General features: G+C 49.2%; 1 protein-coding gene across 3 annotated transcripts in view; it reads right to left on the bottom strand.

Moving 5' to 3' along the window:
• Window positions 1-6456: 6456 nt before the first annotated feature.
• TMEM268 (transmembrane protein 268) overlaps window positions 6457-16476 on the bottom strand; it is a 30536-nt gene continuing 20516 nt past the window's right edge. For 2 of the 3 annotated variants that reach the window (XM_077769919.1, XM_077769918.1), the window contains 4 exons: window positions 13860-13970; window positions 11354-11434; window positions 10241-10426; window positions 6457-7321 (listed from right to left, as the gene is read on the bottom strand). In XM_077769919.1, coding sequence (XP_077626045.1) covers window positions 7142-7321; window positions 10241-10426; window positions 11354-11434; window positions 13860-13970 — 558 coding nt within the window. In that variant the 3' untranslated portion in view covers window positions 6457-7141. The remainder of the gene's footprint in view (window positions 7322-10240; window positions 10427-11353; window positions 11435-13859; window positions 13971-16476) is intronic. The other variant, XM_077769920.1, reaches the window with a different exon arrangement.

Genomic DNA, 16476 nt, shown 5'->3' with positions numbered 1-16476 from the left:
CCCCGCAGGGGGAGCCCCCCCCCCCCCCCCCAAGAACATCAGTCACGTGAAGAGACAGTATGCTTCCTGTGCTTCTTTATCTCCGGTCCCCTTCTGCTGCTGGTTGTCATGCTGCTACATGCCCTGGACCCATCCTCTGACCCAGATTCGTCTTATCCTGTGCATTCCTCACTACCTCCCATGCCAAGGTCCCGCTCTCCTTCCCCAGAGAACCCCATGTCCCTAATGGGCTGGAGCAGACAGAGCAGGTGCTTTGCGTGTGAAAGATGCTCCTTCAATGCCACTTCCTGCTTCGATCAGTTAGAAGCCTCTTCATGGAGGGATGGGAAGACGCTCACATCTTGTGAGCTTGCCAAAGGGTTTCTGGCCTCAGGGTGAGATCTTTCTTTGAAAGATTTTCAAACAATAAACATAATAACAGAGGCCACAGATGGACTTTCCCTCTGACTATGGCAGGCTAGTTTGTATCAAACCAAAAAAACCCAAAATCCTGGGTTTGTTTGTTTCTTCTTAAATCTGTTTGAATACATCAGAGAGCTCCTGGTGCGGTGAGGAGTGGGCCAACGGCTCCTGGAGAGAGAGGAAGTGCAGGAAGGGGACAGGGAGGTCTTCCGACAGTCTTGAGGCACCTGCCAATTCATACACAGGGTGGAGGCGGAAGAAAACGTGGGGCAGCTTCCAGCAGACTCACAGCTTGCGCAACAAAAAGCAGAAGGTGAGGGCTCACCCTGAAGGAAGGATTCACCCTACAAGAGTTCTGGTTTCAAAAAGCTGTCTTTGTCTTTTTTTAAACAGGGTTTCAGTTGAAATCCCTGAAAGGGAAGTCAGGGCTAACCAGAAATGGACTGGGCCTCATGAGGACTGAAACCCAGGGTCAAATCTACAGGGTCAATCCTACTTTTCTCAGAAGCAAAAGTAAACCTCTCTCTAAAGGAATATCCAGAACTGGGAGCACCTGGGTGGCTCAGTCGGTTGAGCGGCCGACTTCAGCTCAGGTCATGATCTCACAGTTTGTGAGTCCAAACCCTGTGTCGGCCTCTGTGCTGATGGCCGGGATCCTGCTTCAGAGTCTGTGTCTCCCTCTCCCTCTCTGCCCCTCCCCCCAAATAAATATTAAAAAATGTTATTAAAAGAAAGGAATATCCAGAGTCCTGTATATCTCTTCAGCTGTTCATTTGCCAAAAAGAGTCTAGCATTCAATCCAAAAATACCAAGAAGACCAGAATACCTACTGACCGAAAAGCAAATGAAAACCAGTCTAACAGAAGAACCAGAACCTGGAGTCAGCAAGCAAACAGAAGGAAAGAGCTGACAAGAAAATGGATCATTTCAGCTGAAAACTGTAACCTGTATTTTTAAAAAGTCAACTACAAATTTTCAGGACTGGATCCAAGGGTCGCTGAAATTAAGACCTCCGGGAAGAGGCTCAACAACCCGACTAGACACACCTGAGGGCGGGAGTAATGAAGTAGGACGTGTCGGTAGGAAACCTTGACATTGAAGCAGGAAGACCCAGAACATGAAACACAGAGAGCCACAAAGATGCAGCGAAAAGGTGTTCGCACACACGTCGTTAGAGCCTCAGAAGGAGAAGACAGAGAGGAGGCTGGAGGCTACACTGAAAGAAGCCGTGTCAGAGATTCGAGGGGCACTGAGAGCCCCCCAGGAGGAGAAGCACAAAGGAAGCGACACCAGGAGACACTTACACACACCTGCGGAAGCCCAGAGCGGAGAGACAGTCCTCACCGCCACGGGACTGAGAGCCGACTCTGCAAACAGAACACAGTGAAAGCCAAGGACGTCTTCCAAAGTTCTAAAGAAAATTAACTGTAGTGCCCTAGGATTCTGGACAGACCAAAAATATCTTTTAAAATTCAAAACAACACAGAGGCTTTCTGGCCAACAAAAGCTCGATCTGTCACCAGAGGATCAGAAGCAAAATGCTAAAGGTTATTTCTAAATGCGCTCAGTACTATGCCATACTAAAGGCAAATGCCAAAGGTTCCTTTCAGGAAAAAGGGACTATTCATAAGTAAATGTGTAGAAATGCAAGCAGACACAAAAAGTAATACAGAGCTAACAAAGAAAGAATAATAGAAACTACACGTGTAGATAGATCGAAATGAATACTGGCGGCATAGAGCATCGATAATAATGCCTCTTGTGGGGGCTCCAGGGTGGCTCAGTCCATGAAGCATTAGACTTTGGCCCAGGTCATGATCTTACGGTTCGTGGGTTCGAACCCTGCATTGGGCTCTGTGCTGACAGCTCAGAGCCTGGAGCCTGTTTCGGATTCTGTGTCTCTCTTTCTGCCTCTCCCTTGCTAACACGGTCTATAAATAAATAAATAAATAAATAATGTTAAAACAAATTTAAAAAATAATAATGCCTGATGTGGTTTGAAATAGAGAGAAGTGGGGCGCCTGGGTGGTTCAGTTGGTTAGGTGTCCGACTTCGGCTCAGGTCATGATCTCATAGTTCACGGGTTCAAGCCCTGCATCAGGCCCTGTGTTGACAGCTTGGAGCCTGAAGCCTGCTTCCAATTCTGTGTCTCCCTCTCTCTTTCTCTTCCCCTCACCTGCTCATGCTGTTTCTATCTCTCAAAAATAAATAAATAAATGTTAAAATATTTTTTAAAAATAATAAAATAGAGAGAAAGGCACCTGGCTGGCTCAGTCGGAGGAGAGTGTGACTCCTAGTCTTGAAGTCATGGGTTCGAGTCCCACGTTGGGTGCAGAGATTACTTAAATAGATAAAACTTTAAAATCAAATAAAATGCAGAGAAAACTGAAGCCCATGATATCAATGCACCACAGGCAGAACAGCGAAAAGGTCCTGAGGTCTGGATTGTCCACAAAGTGGCAGAAGTTCACTTGGACTCGAATAAGTCACGGACACATGCATCGCGCAGTGACCACTCAAAGCACAGACTTCAGATGTCCTAGGCTACTGGAGGAGATATTATGGGGGGAAATAACTCAATGCAAAAGGAGACAAAGAAAAAAAAATGGAAAAAATACAGAAAAAAAACAATGGGAAATAAACCATAAGATGGTACGGGTCATCCAAATCTATCTAATACATCAGCAAACACATTAGACACAGTGTAGGAAACACTCCAGTTAAAAAGCAGAGAACAGGGCTGCCTAGGTGGCTCAGTCGGTTAAGCATCCAACTTCGGCTCAGGTCATGATCTTGCAGTTCGCAAGTTTGAGCCCCACCTCAGGCTCTGAGCTGTCAGCACAGAGGCTGAAACCTGCTTTGGATTCTGTGTCTCCCTTTCTCTCTGCCCCTCCCCTGCTTGTCTTCTGTCTCTCAAAAATAAATAAAAACATTAAAAAAAACAGAAAACAGATTTAAAATTTTTTAAAATGTTTATTTAGTTTTGAGAGAGAGAGAGAGAGCGTGTGCACAAGTGGGGGAGGGGCAGAGAGAGAGGGAGACACAGAATCCAAAGCAGGTTCCAGGCTCTGAGCTGTCAGCATAGACGCAGCCTCAAACCCCCAAACTGAGAGATCATGACCTAAGCCAAAGTCGGACGCCTAACTGGCTGAGCCACCCAGGCGCCTCCAAATTCATTTTTAATCACACATGCCCATAAGAGGGGCACCTTCAATATAGAGATGCAGATAAGGTGAAAGTAAAACGATGAACAAAGATATAGTGTGTAATCGCTAATCGAAAGAAAGCTAATGTACCAGACAAGGTAGATTCTAAGGCAATAATCTAATAGAGATAAGAAGGGACATTTCATAAAGATGAAAGGGTTTCAATTCATCTGGAAGTTGTAACAATTCTGTATTTGTAGGCATGTGATAACAGAGCAAAGCTTGTCGGAACTGAACTGAGAGATACGTTCACACAAAGACTTGCACGCAATCGTTCACGGCAGCATTGCTCACAGAAGCCAAAAAGTAGAAACAACCCGCTTGAAGAACAACGAACAGAACAGGATAGATCCGTGTCATGGAATATTATTCAGGAATAATAAGAAATTGATGATCAATAATAAAGAAAAAATCATGATACGTGCTCCAACACAGATGAATCTTGACAATATTGTGCTGATGTTAGAAAAGCCAGACACAAAAGGCTACATGGCGTATGATTCCATTTACATAAAATGTCAGTAGGGGGAAAATCTAGGGACAGAACACAAATCAGTGGTTGTCAGGGCTGAAGAGAGGGGGGGTGGAGAGTGACTGCTAGCGGCGATGGGGGTTTTGGTGGGGGAGAAGGGGGAAGGTGATGAAAATGTTCAGGAATTAAACAGCGTAATGGTCATGCAATCCTGTGAATACGCTGAAAGCCACTGGATTGTATACTTTACAATGGTGAGTTCTAGGCTATGTGAATTCTATCCCAATTTTCTGAGACTATGAAATACAAAAATGTGCCAGGAGTAGAAGGAAAAACAGAACATCTACAATCGTGGTTGGAGGTTTTCCACTCTCAGTCACTCAGAGACGAGCCAACCCCAGTCAGTAAGGATACGGATGTGAACCGCCCAGGTCAAAGCCTGCACTAGTGCACTCAGGTAGCAACCAGGGCGGAGCATTTGAGAAATGCTGTCATTGACGGAGCCATGACTTTGGACCCCACTACGGACCAGACCTTGTACTTCCCATGCAACATCTCAGTTAATCTCCCTATCATCACACAGCCTATTATGGGTGAGGAACCTGGCCCAAAGTGACCAGAGAGGGTGAGCATCTGGCCCAAAGTGACCAGGTTGCTCTTAACCTCCCTGCTACACAGTCTCCAGGGACTGAAATTCAGAGAGACTTGACTAGAACCTTTATTCACATAAACACAGCCCAGGGTGCTGGAGTAACTGCCGTCTGACACAGACTGAATAGACATGAACTGTTAATGACCTACTACATCAACAAATACAGACACTGGGCACCTACTGTATAGAAGACATAGGGAGAGATCAAAAGAAAAAAACAGCAACAATTTATTGTGCTCTGACTCAAACTTGCAACTCAAAGTTGCAAGTACTTTACATTCTTTACAAGACCTCATCTTCACCAGACCTGGCGGGTAGCTGCGCTAAGTCCTCATTCCACACAGGAGGAGTGACGCCTGAGGCAGGAACAAACACCACAAAGTGGGGNGGTCTGTATGTAAGCCCTAAGATGGAAAGTCTGCTGTTTGGTCATTTAACATGGACACTTTTATCCCGTTGCTATACTTCCTGGGGTGTCACGGTTGGATGATAAATACGGGCTTCTACGGAGTCCATTCACAGCCCACATTCCGTCTACGATTGCCTTCGTGAGGTACTCTGATCAAGCCCAGCCGCCCTCAGAGCTGGCTAAAGAGAAATGCCTAAGGCAGCCCCTTCGCAGGGTGGGTCTATGTACACGACTTGTTTTCTCCGGGCCCTGAGAAAGCAGACAGTCAGACTGGCCTCTTACACAGTGTGTCACCCACAGGATTACATTTCGTGTTCACCAGATCCATGTATAAAGGAGGAAACTGACACTCAAAAGAGGTTAAGAGACCCGGCCAAGGCCGTGCTTCTAAGGAAGCAGCATATCTGGGATGAGACTCCAGGTCTCCTCCTAACTAGGCCTGTGTTCTGTGCGAAGGCCCAACGGGTCTGGGACACCTCAGTCATGTAAGGCTGGAGGACCCTTCTCTATGTGGATAAAGGCATAACACAGGCCCAAGGTGAGACTGGAACAGAAAAAGCGATAACTACAGCTTTGGAAGGGCAGCTAAGAATCATCCAACCTACCCATTATATATTCATTTATATAAAGATGAGTAAACTGGGGACTGGCCAGAAGTCACACAGTTAGAAATGTCAGCAGCAGGACCAGAGCCCAGGTCTCTGCCAGCCTCATCATTCAACTGAGTAGAGAGAGTAAGGTGCAGAGAGGCTCCTATAGAAATGACAAAGCCCACAATCCACTAGGTTGGGCTTAACCCTTAGCAGGTCTAGTCCATGCACAAAAATTATAAGGTGAGAATTCTGCCCTTCAGAAATTGAGTCTAGCTAGAAAAACATGAACAGGAAAACAGAGTTGATAACGTAAAACATCAATCAAGGCAGCAGCTACATTAAGAATTTAAAGGAGGCAGAGAAGCAGGGCATGTTGTATGTTGAAAGGCTTCCTGAAGGAGAAGTAAGTAAAGCTGGGCTTTAAAGCATGCCTAGGAGTTCAAAGGATGTGATGGAGTAGGTACATTAGTCCAGGAAAGAGTTTCAACTTATGGAGAAGTTTTGTGGGAGATGAAGCCAAAATCACAGGTAAGGGCTGGGTCCTGGAGGCTGCAGAGCCTTTAAATGCCAGCCCAGGTCTTTTGGATTTGGGCCTGTGGAATAATTGGTCTTCAAACTTGCTCAGGAGCAGAGAATCCTAACCTCTTCATGGAACCCCATGAGTGACAGGTTAGCAGCAGAAAACAAGACTGAGGCTCTCGGTCTGGAGTATAAAACCATAATCACAGACATGCATGGCCTTTAAACGAAATACATCCTCAAATCAGACAGAATCAATCTTTCCGGAAGAGTCCCATTATCAGTTATGTGCCGCTGGTTTCTTTCTTCTGCCTCCTAGAAGTCTCTGTGCCAGCAGACCAGACGGGGCCACTGTCGGTCATAAAACACAGGGCACGAGAAACTTACAAATGGAGACCGTTCTGAGGATTTACTTCCTGCAGATTAGGAATTCTAGAAGCCCAAGACAATGCTACAAAGAGCAAAATCCTCTCTGAGGCTCAGTTTTCCCATCTGACATGAAGGAGCTGAGGATGGGACCATCCCGAGACCAAGCTTTGCACACATGGCTGGCCCAGCAGGGCCATGTTCACATTTTCTGGGCTCTCCAGACAACGAAAGGCATGGGAGAGTGACCTTCCATCCATGCCCATGGTTCTAAGCAGCACAGAAGCTAGTGTGGCGCGGGCTCAGCTTCTGAAAAGGCCAGGGGTCAGCATGGGATGTGGACCGGCATTTCCGTGCAGAGTCCTGGCGTGAGCACGATACCCATGCTCTGACACGACTGACAGTTCCGAGTGCTCCCCGATGCTTCTCTCCTCACCTGGGGCACACCTCAGCCACCTGGCACTCCTGAGCCTTCCCGAGGACCTTCAGTCTTGCAGGAAGCTGAGGACCTTCCTCCCAAGGTCACCTGGCCAGGAATGGGCAGCACCCAGTACCCAGGATGTGGGCTTCTATGAGCTGGCAAGGGCAGGGAATCCTTGGAGAGTCTGTGTGTCGTGTCCCCACTGCCTGGGGGAGCTGTGAGGTCACCAGGAGCCGGATATAATAGCCGCCAAATACCGCCAACAGCTGCTGGGCCATTTCCTGGAAGAGGCAGGGACACAGAGTGAAGGCCACAGAGAAGCATCTGATGTCTGAGGGGAAAGCCCAGGGGTCCTCACAGCCCTGGACCAGCAGTGATGCGCCCTCGGGGGAGCCCCGCCAGGCCCTCACCTGGGGCTCTAGGGGGATGCCTGGCCTGGTCTGGAACCCCAGCTCTGCAGCTCACCCCATGGGGCTCCTGTAGCCTCAGCTTCCTTACCCCCACGGTGGGTGACCTAATTGAGCAAAAGAGCTCTGGAGTGCCAGACGGCTAGAAATGTTACCACTGATTTATAGCAACCAATCTCACACACACACACACACACACACACACACACACACACACACTGGTTCCAGTTTCGAATGTTGGTGAGACTATAAAGCACATGAGGTCAGAGTAATGCACTTGAAAACCATAAGCAAATGGGGAGGGGGTAAGGGGGTCATCCCCATGATGGCAGGATTCAATTCCTACAGGGCACCTGCTGGCTCTCTTTAGACAAGTATTCCTACCACATGAAGAGGTTGTTTTTAGAAAGCAGACTTATCACAAAAAGACAAAGACTTATATGAGGCATGAGGAGTAGTGAATTCATAGAGACAGAAAGTAGCTCGGTGATTTCCAGGGCCTGGGGAAAGGGGGGAGAGGGGGAGTTCGCGTTTCATGGGTATGGAGTTTCGGTTGGGGAAGATGAAAAAGTTCTGGAGATGCTTAACGGTGTTGGTTACGCAACAGTGCGAAGGTACTTAACGCCCCTGAATCGTACACTTAAAACTGGTTAAGGGGGCAAAATTTTCTATTATGTATATACACACATATATATTTCTATTTCTGTTTTCCGTAATGAAAAAAATTTAAGCAGTATAAAAGGAAAAATAAAGAATGAAAAAAATTGGATTTAATGCATGCTCTTATGAACGCATCTGTCTCCAAAGTTCCATTCACTGGACTGGCAGGTGGGAAATGCTTTGGTGCCCTAGGTGGGGTAGTGAGGGGTTACGCAGTCCCCATGGGTGGTCCACGTGTAATAAAGTAAGGTGCGGGTCACATCAAGGCTGTTCGTGTCTGTAGAGCTAGTGATTAAGAACAGGCTTTCAAACCAAAAGGGCTGGGTGGGAATTTGAGCTTAGTCCTCTATGATGGACCCTGAACAAGTCACTCTGCCTTGCTGACCCTTTGCTTAAATAGGAAAAGAGGTAAAAATCACAGCACCTATTTGGGAGAGCTCGAGTGAGGATTAAATGGACTAATCGATAGCCCCCCACCTAGTGTTCCTGATGTTTCCTTTGAGTTATCCTTGGTGCTAGACAATACTGAAAACCTCAACAGTCTACCGCTCCCTGACTGAGACTTGTCTCATTGCCAATCTACTCTAAAATCAACAGCGTAAGGAGCAAAGAACCGTGGCAAGAAAATTGTACTTAGAATGAGGAGGGCTGGCTTCCGCCCTTGGCTCAGCCACGTCCTCCCTCGCTCAGTGACCCGGGGCAAGTCAGATGACCTCTCGGAAGCCCATTTCACCCAGCCAGGAAGAAGGAAAAAGAATCCATACCTCACAGGGTATGCTAAAGGGTTTTATGCATAATAAGAAATCTGTTAAAATGGAAGAGGTGATTATAACTATTTCTCCATCTTTCACAGGCACTGGTTTCCTACTGAAATATGACGGTCCATCTGGCCCATGCTGAGGCTTGCAGTGATTATATTTTCCCCAGCTAAGTTAAAAAGGGCATCTACTTTAAAAACATGTGCACACACGCTTGATATTCATGACGGGAAATTGTATTACCGCTGGTTTGAATGAATTTGAAAAAATAATTTGAAAGACCCATCAGATTTAACAGGCTATGTCACATAAACCCAGGCATGCCTCAGTAAAGTATGTGACCTTATCAATCTTTTCTGCTCTAAAAAAAAAAAAAAAAAAGTCAACGGGATTCAAGTGAAGAGATTAATATATTTATCATTTTCTCTCTTGATGAGTCCCGTTTGCTGGTCCCCTTTCTCCCCACCAACACGAAAGTGAAAGTCTGACTGGTTGGCACCTTTAATCCCTAAGTCTGTTGGCTGAAAAGAAAATTCAGGTGCTTCCTTGCCTCATAGCATGGCTGAGGTCACCCTCTCTGCATGTCTCCCAGCCAGGAGGTCCGACCTCGTGGAAGACACAAGCTGAAAACCACACCATCAGATTTCTGGTCTACCTGCGCCTGGTTATGCCTACCAGAGAGCTTGGGTGGCAGGGCCCAGCAGAACTCGGGCATCAACAGAGATGCCTATAAGATTTATACATGCAACTGCAATTTAAGCAAATGGATGGGTAGATGACAGACTGATTGAAAAATAGATATAAAAAGTGACCCAAATACTCATCAACATGTTTATGGCTAGTTGGTTATGACCAGCCCATCACTGCACAACAACCAGACATCCCGGGGAACTACCAAAAAGAATATCCAAGATGTTAAAAAATGGGGGGGAAACCCAGTAAGTAGAACATGATTCCTATAAGCTATTTTTTAAAATGTTAGAGTACAGAGAGACACCTGGGTGGCTCAGTCAGTTAAGCATCTGACTTCAGCTCAGGTCATGATCTCATGGTTCGTGGGTTCAAGCCCTGCATCGGGCTCTCTGCTGTCAGCACAGAGCCTGCTTTGGATCCTCTGTTCCCCTCTCTCTCTGCCCCTCCCCCACGTGTGTATTCTCTCTCTTTCTCTCTCTCAAAAAAATAAAGTTAAAAAATAAAATAAAATGCTAGAGTAAGGAAAAAATATATTGAAAACCAGTTAGCTAGAAGGTACGTATGGCCTCTACCAACTCGGTGAAGCCACGTTCCCTGGGGTTTACAACTTGAAGCCCCACATGGACTCTGCACAAATATGCTGTGAGGGACGGTGGCCCTGACCGGCCCACGGGCCCCTTACCTCTGGCTCAGCCTCAGGCACGAGCTGGCGAAGCTCAGTCTGCAGGAGCGGCCTCTCCCCAGGATGAGGATCGCCGGGCAGGAGGGGAGCTTCCTCCAACAGGTCCTCAGGCCCCTCTGCGGTCTCGGGGCTCACTCCAGTTTCCATGACAACACACAGCTGGCTCAGCCTGCTTCTTAGCAAGGACTGCAGGAGAGAGAGAGAGACAGGGCTTGGATGGTGCCCGGAGGTGGGTGGTACGCAGGAGGCTGGGTACAGACCCCACAGAGGATGGAAGGTCAGACTCAGATGCTGACCTCCGGGGTATCCAGAACTGAGCCACATTCAAGAGGTCAGATAATTACCTACAAAGTTCCCTACAGTCTTTAACAGCTCCTAAAGCACTTTGTGTTCCATGCTCTCATTTGCTCTTTGAAGCAGCCTGAGTCACGGGCATGTTTACCCATATGCTGCAGACGAGCCAAGTGCAGCCCAAAGGCCTTGCCCAAAGCATACAGGGACGAGCAGGTTGCGAGCAGTCTACACCACAGTCCTGACTTCACGACCCCCTCTCCAGCACTGCCAGGGCCCCCGGAAAGGCCGAGCCCAGGGCTCAGAGACGGGAAGGCTGCGCTCCCAAGTGGGCATCGCCAACCAGCCCCCTGACCACATTCAGGCAGCGACAGGCCTTCCCAGAGCCTCAGTTTCCTCAGGGGTGAGATCTGAGTAAGAGTGCCCTGATCATATGATAGGAAGGCACTTTGAACATGGGAAAGTCGTCTAAATACCTGGGACTTTGCCAGAATCTTCATTAGTATTATTATTATTACCATGGATTGTTACTCTAAACACTATATTATTGATAAATAAATATGCTCACTCTAGGAAATGCAGTAAGTGCAATCAGTTGAAAAGCAGACTAATTGCAATCTAGTAAAAAAGTAATAATTTCCTGGGCAAAAACAACCACCAATGCCACATGGTGTTCTTCCTTCCAAGTAACTTTTCTTTAGGCGATTTTCCAACGCTGAGGAAATGCAATCCATGCAACGTGGCCTCCTTGTTTATGTGTGTGTGTGTGTGTGTGTGTGTGTGTGTGTGTGTGTGTTTGTGTTTTCACTTGAAGTCTCTTACCTCTTGGCTAGTCTTCATCTCTTGAAGGTGGTCAGACAAAAACTGCACACAGTTCTCCAGGTCAAAGTAGACAAACCAGAGCTGGGGAGAGAAGCCATGACCGCTGAGGCTCAAAGCCAGCCCGACCTTGAACTCTCCACCCCTGACACCATCTTCCACCTCCCGCCTCCTTGCCGGAGGACAAGCAAATTGAAGCTGGTCTCTGGCGGGAACATGCCATTCTGCTCTTTCCTCAGGTATAGTGAAGCCTCCTTTGAACAGCTAGGAGAAAGATGGCTTTGGGTGCACATTTGGAAAATGTCAAACCCTGTTCAAAACGGCAGCAGCTCCATTTCCTACAAGTCACTGAGCATCCCAGAAGAGTGCCGAAGCATCCTCGACACCATGTCTCCAACTGGGGTCCCCACCTTCACCTTCAGGGACTGGGGTGCCCTGCTGCCTGGAACCTCACGTGCAAAGGAGGTGAAACCCTTCAGTCATCCACCCGCCCTGCTCAAGGACAGGCAGGAGGAAATCGAACCGGGGTGCTCTGAGAGGAGGGGGGAGGGGTAACAAGTTACTTCACCATTACCTCCCCTTCCACCTCAGCCTCGACAGGTCCCAGAAGGCCAGCCAGGCCGAAACCCTCCAAGTTCACTTAACGACACCTCGGCGGGTCCCCACCCGCCATACATCACAACTGAAGTTCTGCAAGAAGCTGGTAGTCCCCGCCTCATGCCTCCAGCCACCGACTCCTTCCTCTGGATCCCAGACCTCCCTCCTCTCAGTGGCTGACCCATGAGGCCCAAGGTCATGTCATCCTGCCAACTAGTCTCTCCCACTGCCTTAGCCCCAAGGGAAGCTTTTTAAGGTGAATTTCTTTTTTGCCTTTTATTATGAAAATTTCCAGACAGATACAAAGGTGGAGCAAATGATGGGGCACCTGGGTAGTTCAGTGGGTTAAGCCTCTGACTTTGGCTCAGGTCATGATCATATGGTTTGTGAGTTCTAGCCCTGCAGCAGGCTCTGTGCTGATAGCTCAGAACCTGGAGCCTGCTTCAGGTTCTGTATCTCCCTCTCTCTCTGCCCGTGCCTGACTCATACTCTCTCTCTTTCAAAATAAGTAAACATTACAAACAAAAATTTTTTAATGAAATAATTAACTTCCAGCTGCCCATCATCTTGGGTGGGTCAATGGTTCTCAGTTTATGCCTACTCTTTTTTTTTTTTAATGTTTTATTTATTTATTTGAGACAGAGAAAGCACAAGAGGGGGAGGGGCATAGAGAGGGAGAGAGAGAAAATCCTAAGCAGGCTCTGAGCTGTCGGGTCAGAGCCTGATGTGGGGCTCGATCTCATGAACTGTGAGATCATGACCTGAGCCAAAATCCTGAGTTGGACACTTGGCCAACGGAGCCACCCAGGCGCCCCAGTTCATGGCTACACTTGTTTTATCTTTACCCCCATCCATTACTCACCAAAGACTCCTCCCCCCCACCCCTCCCCATCCCCAAAGATGTCAAAGAAAATCCAAGATATTGTATCAGCTCATCCTAAAATATCACAGTACTTTGAAACTGGAATTGTTTAAATTATTTATTTTAAAAGATGTCCCCAATTACTTTAAAAGATGTGTCTCTTCATTACTCATCTGTCCTTGCATTCAGCTAACACTTGCCAAGTCACTCCTACATGCCCATCTAAGAGGATTCACGGACAAACTGAAGCCCCCCAGATTCCAGGAGCTCCCAGTCTATGACATCACACTTGAACTGCCCAAAATCCTGGGATGTCCCTGAGTTCACCACCACCCTCCACCTGCTGTCAGGCAAGAGCCCCTCGTGTCCTACAGCATCTCACGTGTGCTGGGCCTTGACGCAGGGATCCGCACATGTCCGTTCTCTGCTGCAGCCTCAGGACCGGAACAGGGCCTGGCCCCGACTAGGCGCTCGATAAACACTCATGTGCCCAAGGAGCTTCTTTCCGGGTCCCGCCCTGACGCCCACCCCTGAGCTCCAACCAGGCGAGGGGGACCAGTGAGAACGCAGTCCCACCGGGCAAAGGCCAGCCAGATCCGGAGACCCGGGCCCCTGCTATGTCCCAGACCCACTGTGTGGCCTCTTCCTAGTCACTTAAGGTCTCCCCAGGGCACTTGGGACAAAGAAAATGACCGAGCCAAGTGGCCAAGGCCTCGGGGTCTGACCTGCCTCTCCAGGAACCGTGCATGGGCCCCTTAGTGCCCGTCAGGGGCCTGGCATACAGGAGCCCCCCTCTGTTTGCTGAATAAATGCTGAGTGAGGAGCGTGGCTGAGAAAGTCCTGCCCCGAGCAGGTTCTAGGCTGCAGGCCGCCACCCAGAGGCGAGTCTCCGGGACCAAGTACAGGAGTCAGGATGAAGGGAAGGGAGCCCACGCGTATCTCGTTAGCAGACTCCGAGACACCGTGCAGGCCGGGGGAACACGGGGCCCCGCCCCCATCAACCCAGCCCTCACGCGGCCCCCTAGCAGAGGTCGCTGCCAGACACGGTACCTGAATCACACTCTGGCAGCCTTCCACCGTGTCCGTCACGCCCAGCAGTACCCGGTGCCTCAGGAGGGCTCCGTTGGCGGCCGCCAGCCTAAGGTCCGTGTTGGCGTTGGCCTAGAAGACGAACGCCAGCCCCGTGGTCAGGCCTCCACGCTGCCAGGGAGCTCTCGCGCCCTCAACAACACCCACCTCTAGACACCATGGGGGGCAATCCTGGCCTTCAAGGCACATCCATTGCCTCCCCTATAAAATGGGGACAGCAGGTGTTGGGTCAATAAATTCAGTAGCATCAGACAGCTCTGGGTGGTAGCCCAGGCCTGCTACTGCCCAGCTGTGTGGCCCTGGACGAGTGCCGCTCCTTCCCTGAATCGAAGAGTAAGAATAGTGTCCCTGTCCCCTCGGAACATGGCGTGACTGAACTGGGACTGTGGGTGTGGAGCACTTAATCCAGTGCCTAGGACACCGGCCGCTGTGCTGACAAAGCACCTGCAGCCAACGGGGTAGATGGGTTTGAGCGCTTATTGGGAAGAGTGCCCGGCCCTCCGAAGGGGACTCTGGGATCCCATCTCCGTCCTTCCCTACCCAAACCAATCCGGCACCGCGGATCTAGGTGACTAAGTAGATGTTAAACAGGCTGGGGGAGGGGAGAGAAGGAGGAAGAAGCCTGTCAAGACCAAACTGCTGGTTTGAGGAAGAGACTCCCTAAGGATTTAGAGACACAACCAGATGACAGCCCAATGGAGGACAATCAAGGTCCCCAGGAGTGTGAGGACTCCCTTAGAGAGCTTTTGGAAATGTGAGAAGGCCTCTTGGTTGTCACAGGGATGGTAGGGGCCATGCTGGCACTTAGGGACAAGGACTGGGGATGCCTTCCACTGATGACAGAGTCCCACGGGAGACAATCCCGCATTCGGAAGAGGGGGCTCTGGCCTAACCAAACTCCACACTCCCCACCAGGTGTGAACACAGGTGAACAAGCTACTTGTAATTCTGACCAGCAGACTGAGCTCTATGTGATATGTAACCTTATGGTGTTGTTTTCTTTTTTTTTAATTTATGTTTATTTATTTTGGGAGAAAGAGAGCAAGTGGGGGAGGGGCAGAGAGAGAGAGGAAGAGACAGAGTCCCAAGCAGGCTCCGGGCTGTCAGCACAGAGCCCAATCTGGGGCTCGAACTCAGACCATGAGATCCCAACTTGAGCCAAAATCAAGAGTCGGATGCTTAACCAACTGAGCTGCCCAGACCCCTTACGTTGCTTTCTTTTTTAAATGGGTCTAAAATATACTGAATTTTCCAGCAATGCTTCGACTATGAAAATGTGGGGTGATTATATTTTGTTTTGCCTGGAGTGTTAGTAAGGGTCATTCACCCTAACCTGTATAACCAAAAATTCTAATCCTGTCTCTGTCTCTCAGCACCTGTACAACCTTGGGCAAATTACTCCCCACCTCCCTGCCTCCACTTCCTCACCTCCAAAAGAGGAGATGGGGCACCTGGGTGGCTCAGTCGGTTAAGCGTCTGACTTTGGCTCAGGGCCACCTGCTTTACTCTGCCCAGGATGCCAGGCAGTGTCACGCGTGCCTTCACAGACCTCCCAATCTTGAGAAAGGCTAATGATGCCCCAAACAAGGTGGAAACAAGGCAGTGTGTGCAAACGCTCAGCTCTCAAGGCTGCTACCTTACAGGACCCTAACAGGAAGAGGGACAAATGATGGCCCGGAAGGGGGAGCTGCGTGGCCCTGAGTGCTGAGGGATCCAAGGAGAAAAGAATCCTTGGGCTGAGGCAAGACCTCAGGAGCCTGTGTGACCACAGACTGGTTACTCCACCTCTCTGAGCTTCGGCTTCCCCACTGAACATGTGCATTATATTAGGTACTATTAGAAGCACTTTGCATATGTGAACACACTTAATTCTCCCAAAAATCTTCTGAGGGAGCTACTGTTATTTTTTAACATAATCTCTATGCCCAAAGTGGGGCTTGAAGGCACGACCCTGAGATCAAGAGTTGCATGCTCTACCAACCAAGCCAGCCAGGTGCCCCATGGGAGCTACAATTAGTATCCCATTTTACATATGAGAAACTAAGGCCCTGAGAGGCAAAGTAATAACTTACCACCGGCTGCAGAGCTAGCCAACAGCAGAGATATCCTGCCACCCCATATGCTTGGCGGGCGTAGACAGCAGGTGCCAAACACAGAGCACACAGGAGGTGGTCATTATGAGGAGTGAAGGAACCCCAAGGTTCCCTGGCTGAGCAAACACTGATGCCAGGAGGGCCACCTCCCACCTGGGGCCCGCATGCTGCCCTTACTCATCTCTGTGCCCTGTGCCGAGCACACTGCCTCCTACCTGCAGGGGCTGAAGTACAGCTGAACGAGGCAGGAAGGGAGAGAAGGCTGACAGCCACCGCGGGCATCCTCCAAACTGCACGAATTACATCTGCACCCTCAAAGCACCTGCTGGCTGCCAGGTGTTTCACTGGCTCTTGCTAAGGTGAAATGGTCTACTTTGTCTGCTCCCCAAGTGAACTTTCTTGCGGCAGGAGCAGCCAGTTCGATGTCTGTTTTATGTGCCAAGCACAAGAGCCACGAAAGCTTCAACAGAGCCCAAGGGCAGCGC

This window comes from Crocuta crocuta, unplaced genomic scaffold, assembly GCF_008692635.1.
Source record: "Crocuta crocuta isolate KB4526 unplaced genomic scaffold, BGI_CrCroc_1.0 scaffold95, whole genome shotgun sequence".
NCBI lineage: Eukaryota > Metazoa > Chordata > Mammalia > Carnivora > Hyaenidae > Crocuta > Crocuta crocuta.
The sequence above is the reverse complement of the archived record's forward strand: the minus strand, read 5'-3'. Positions and strand labels throughout refer to the sequence as shown.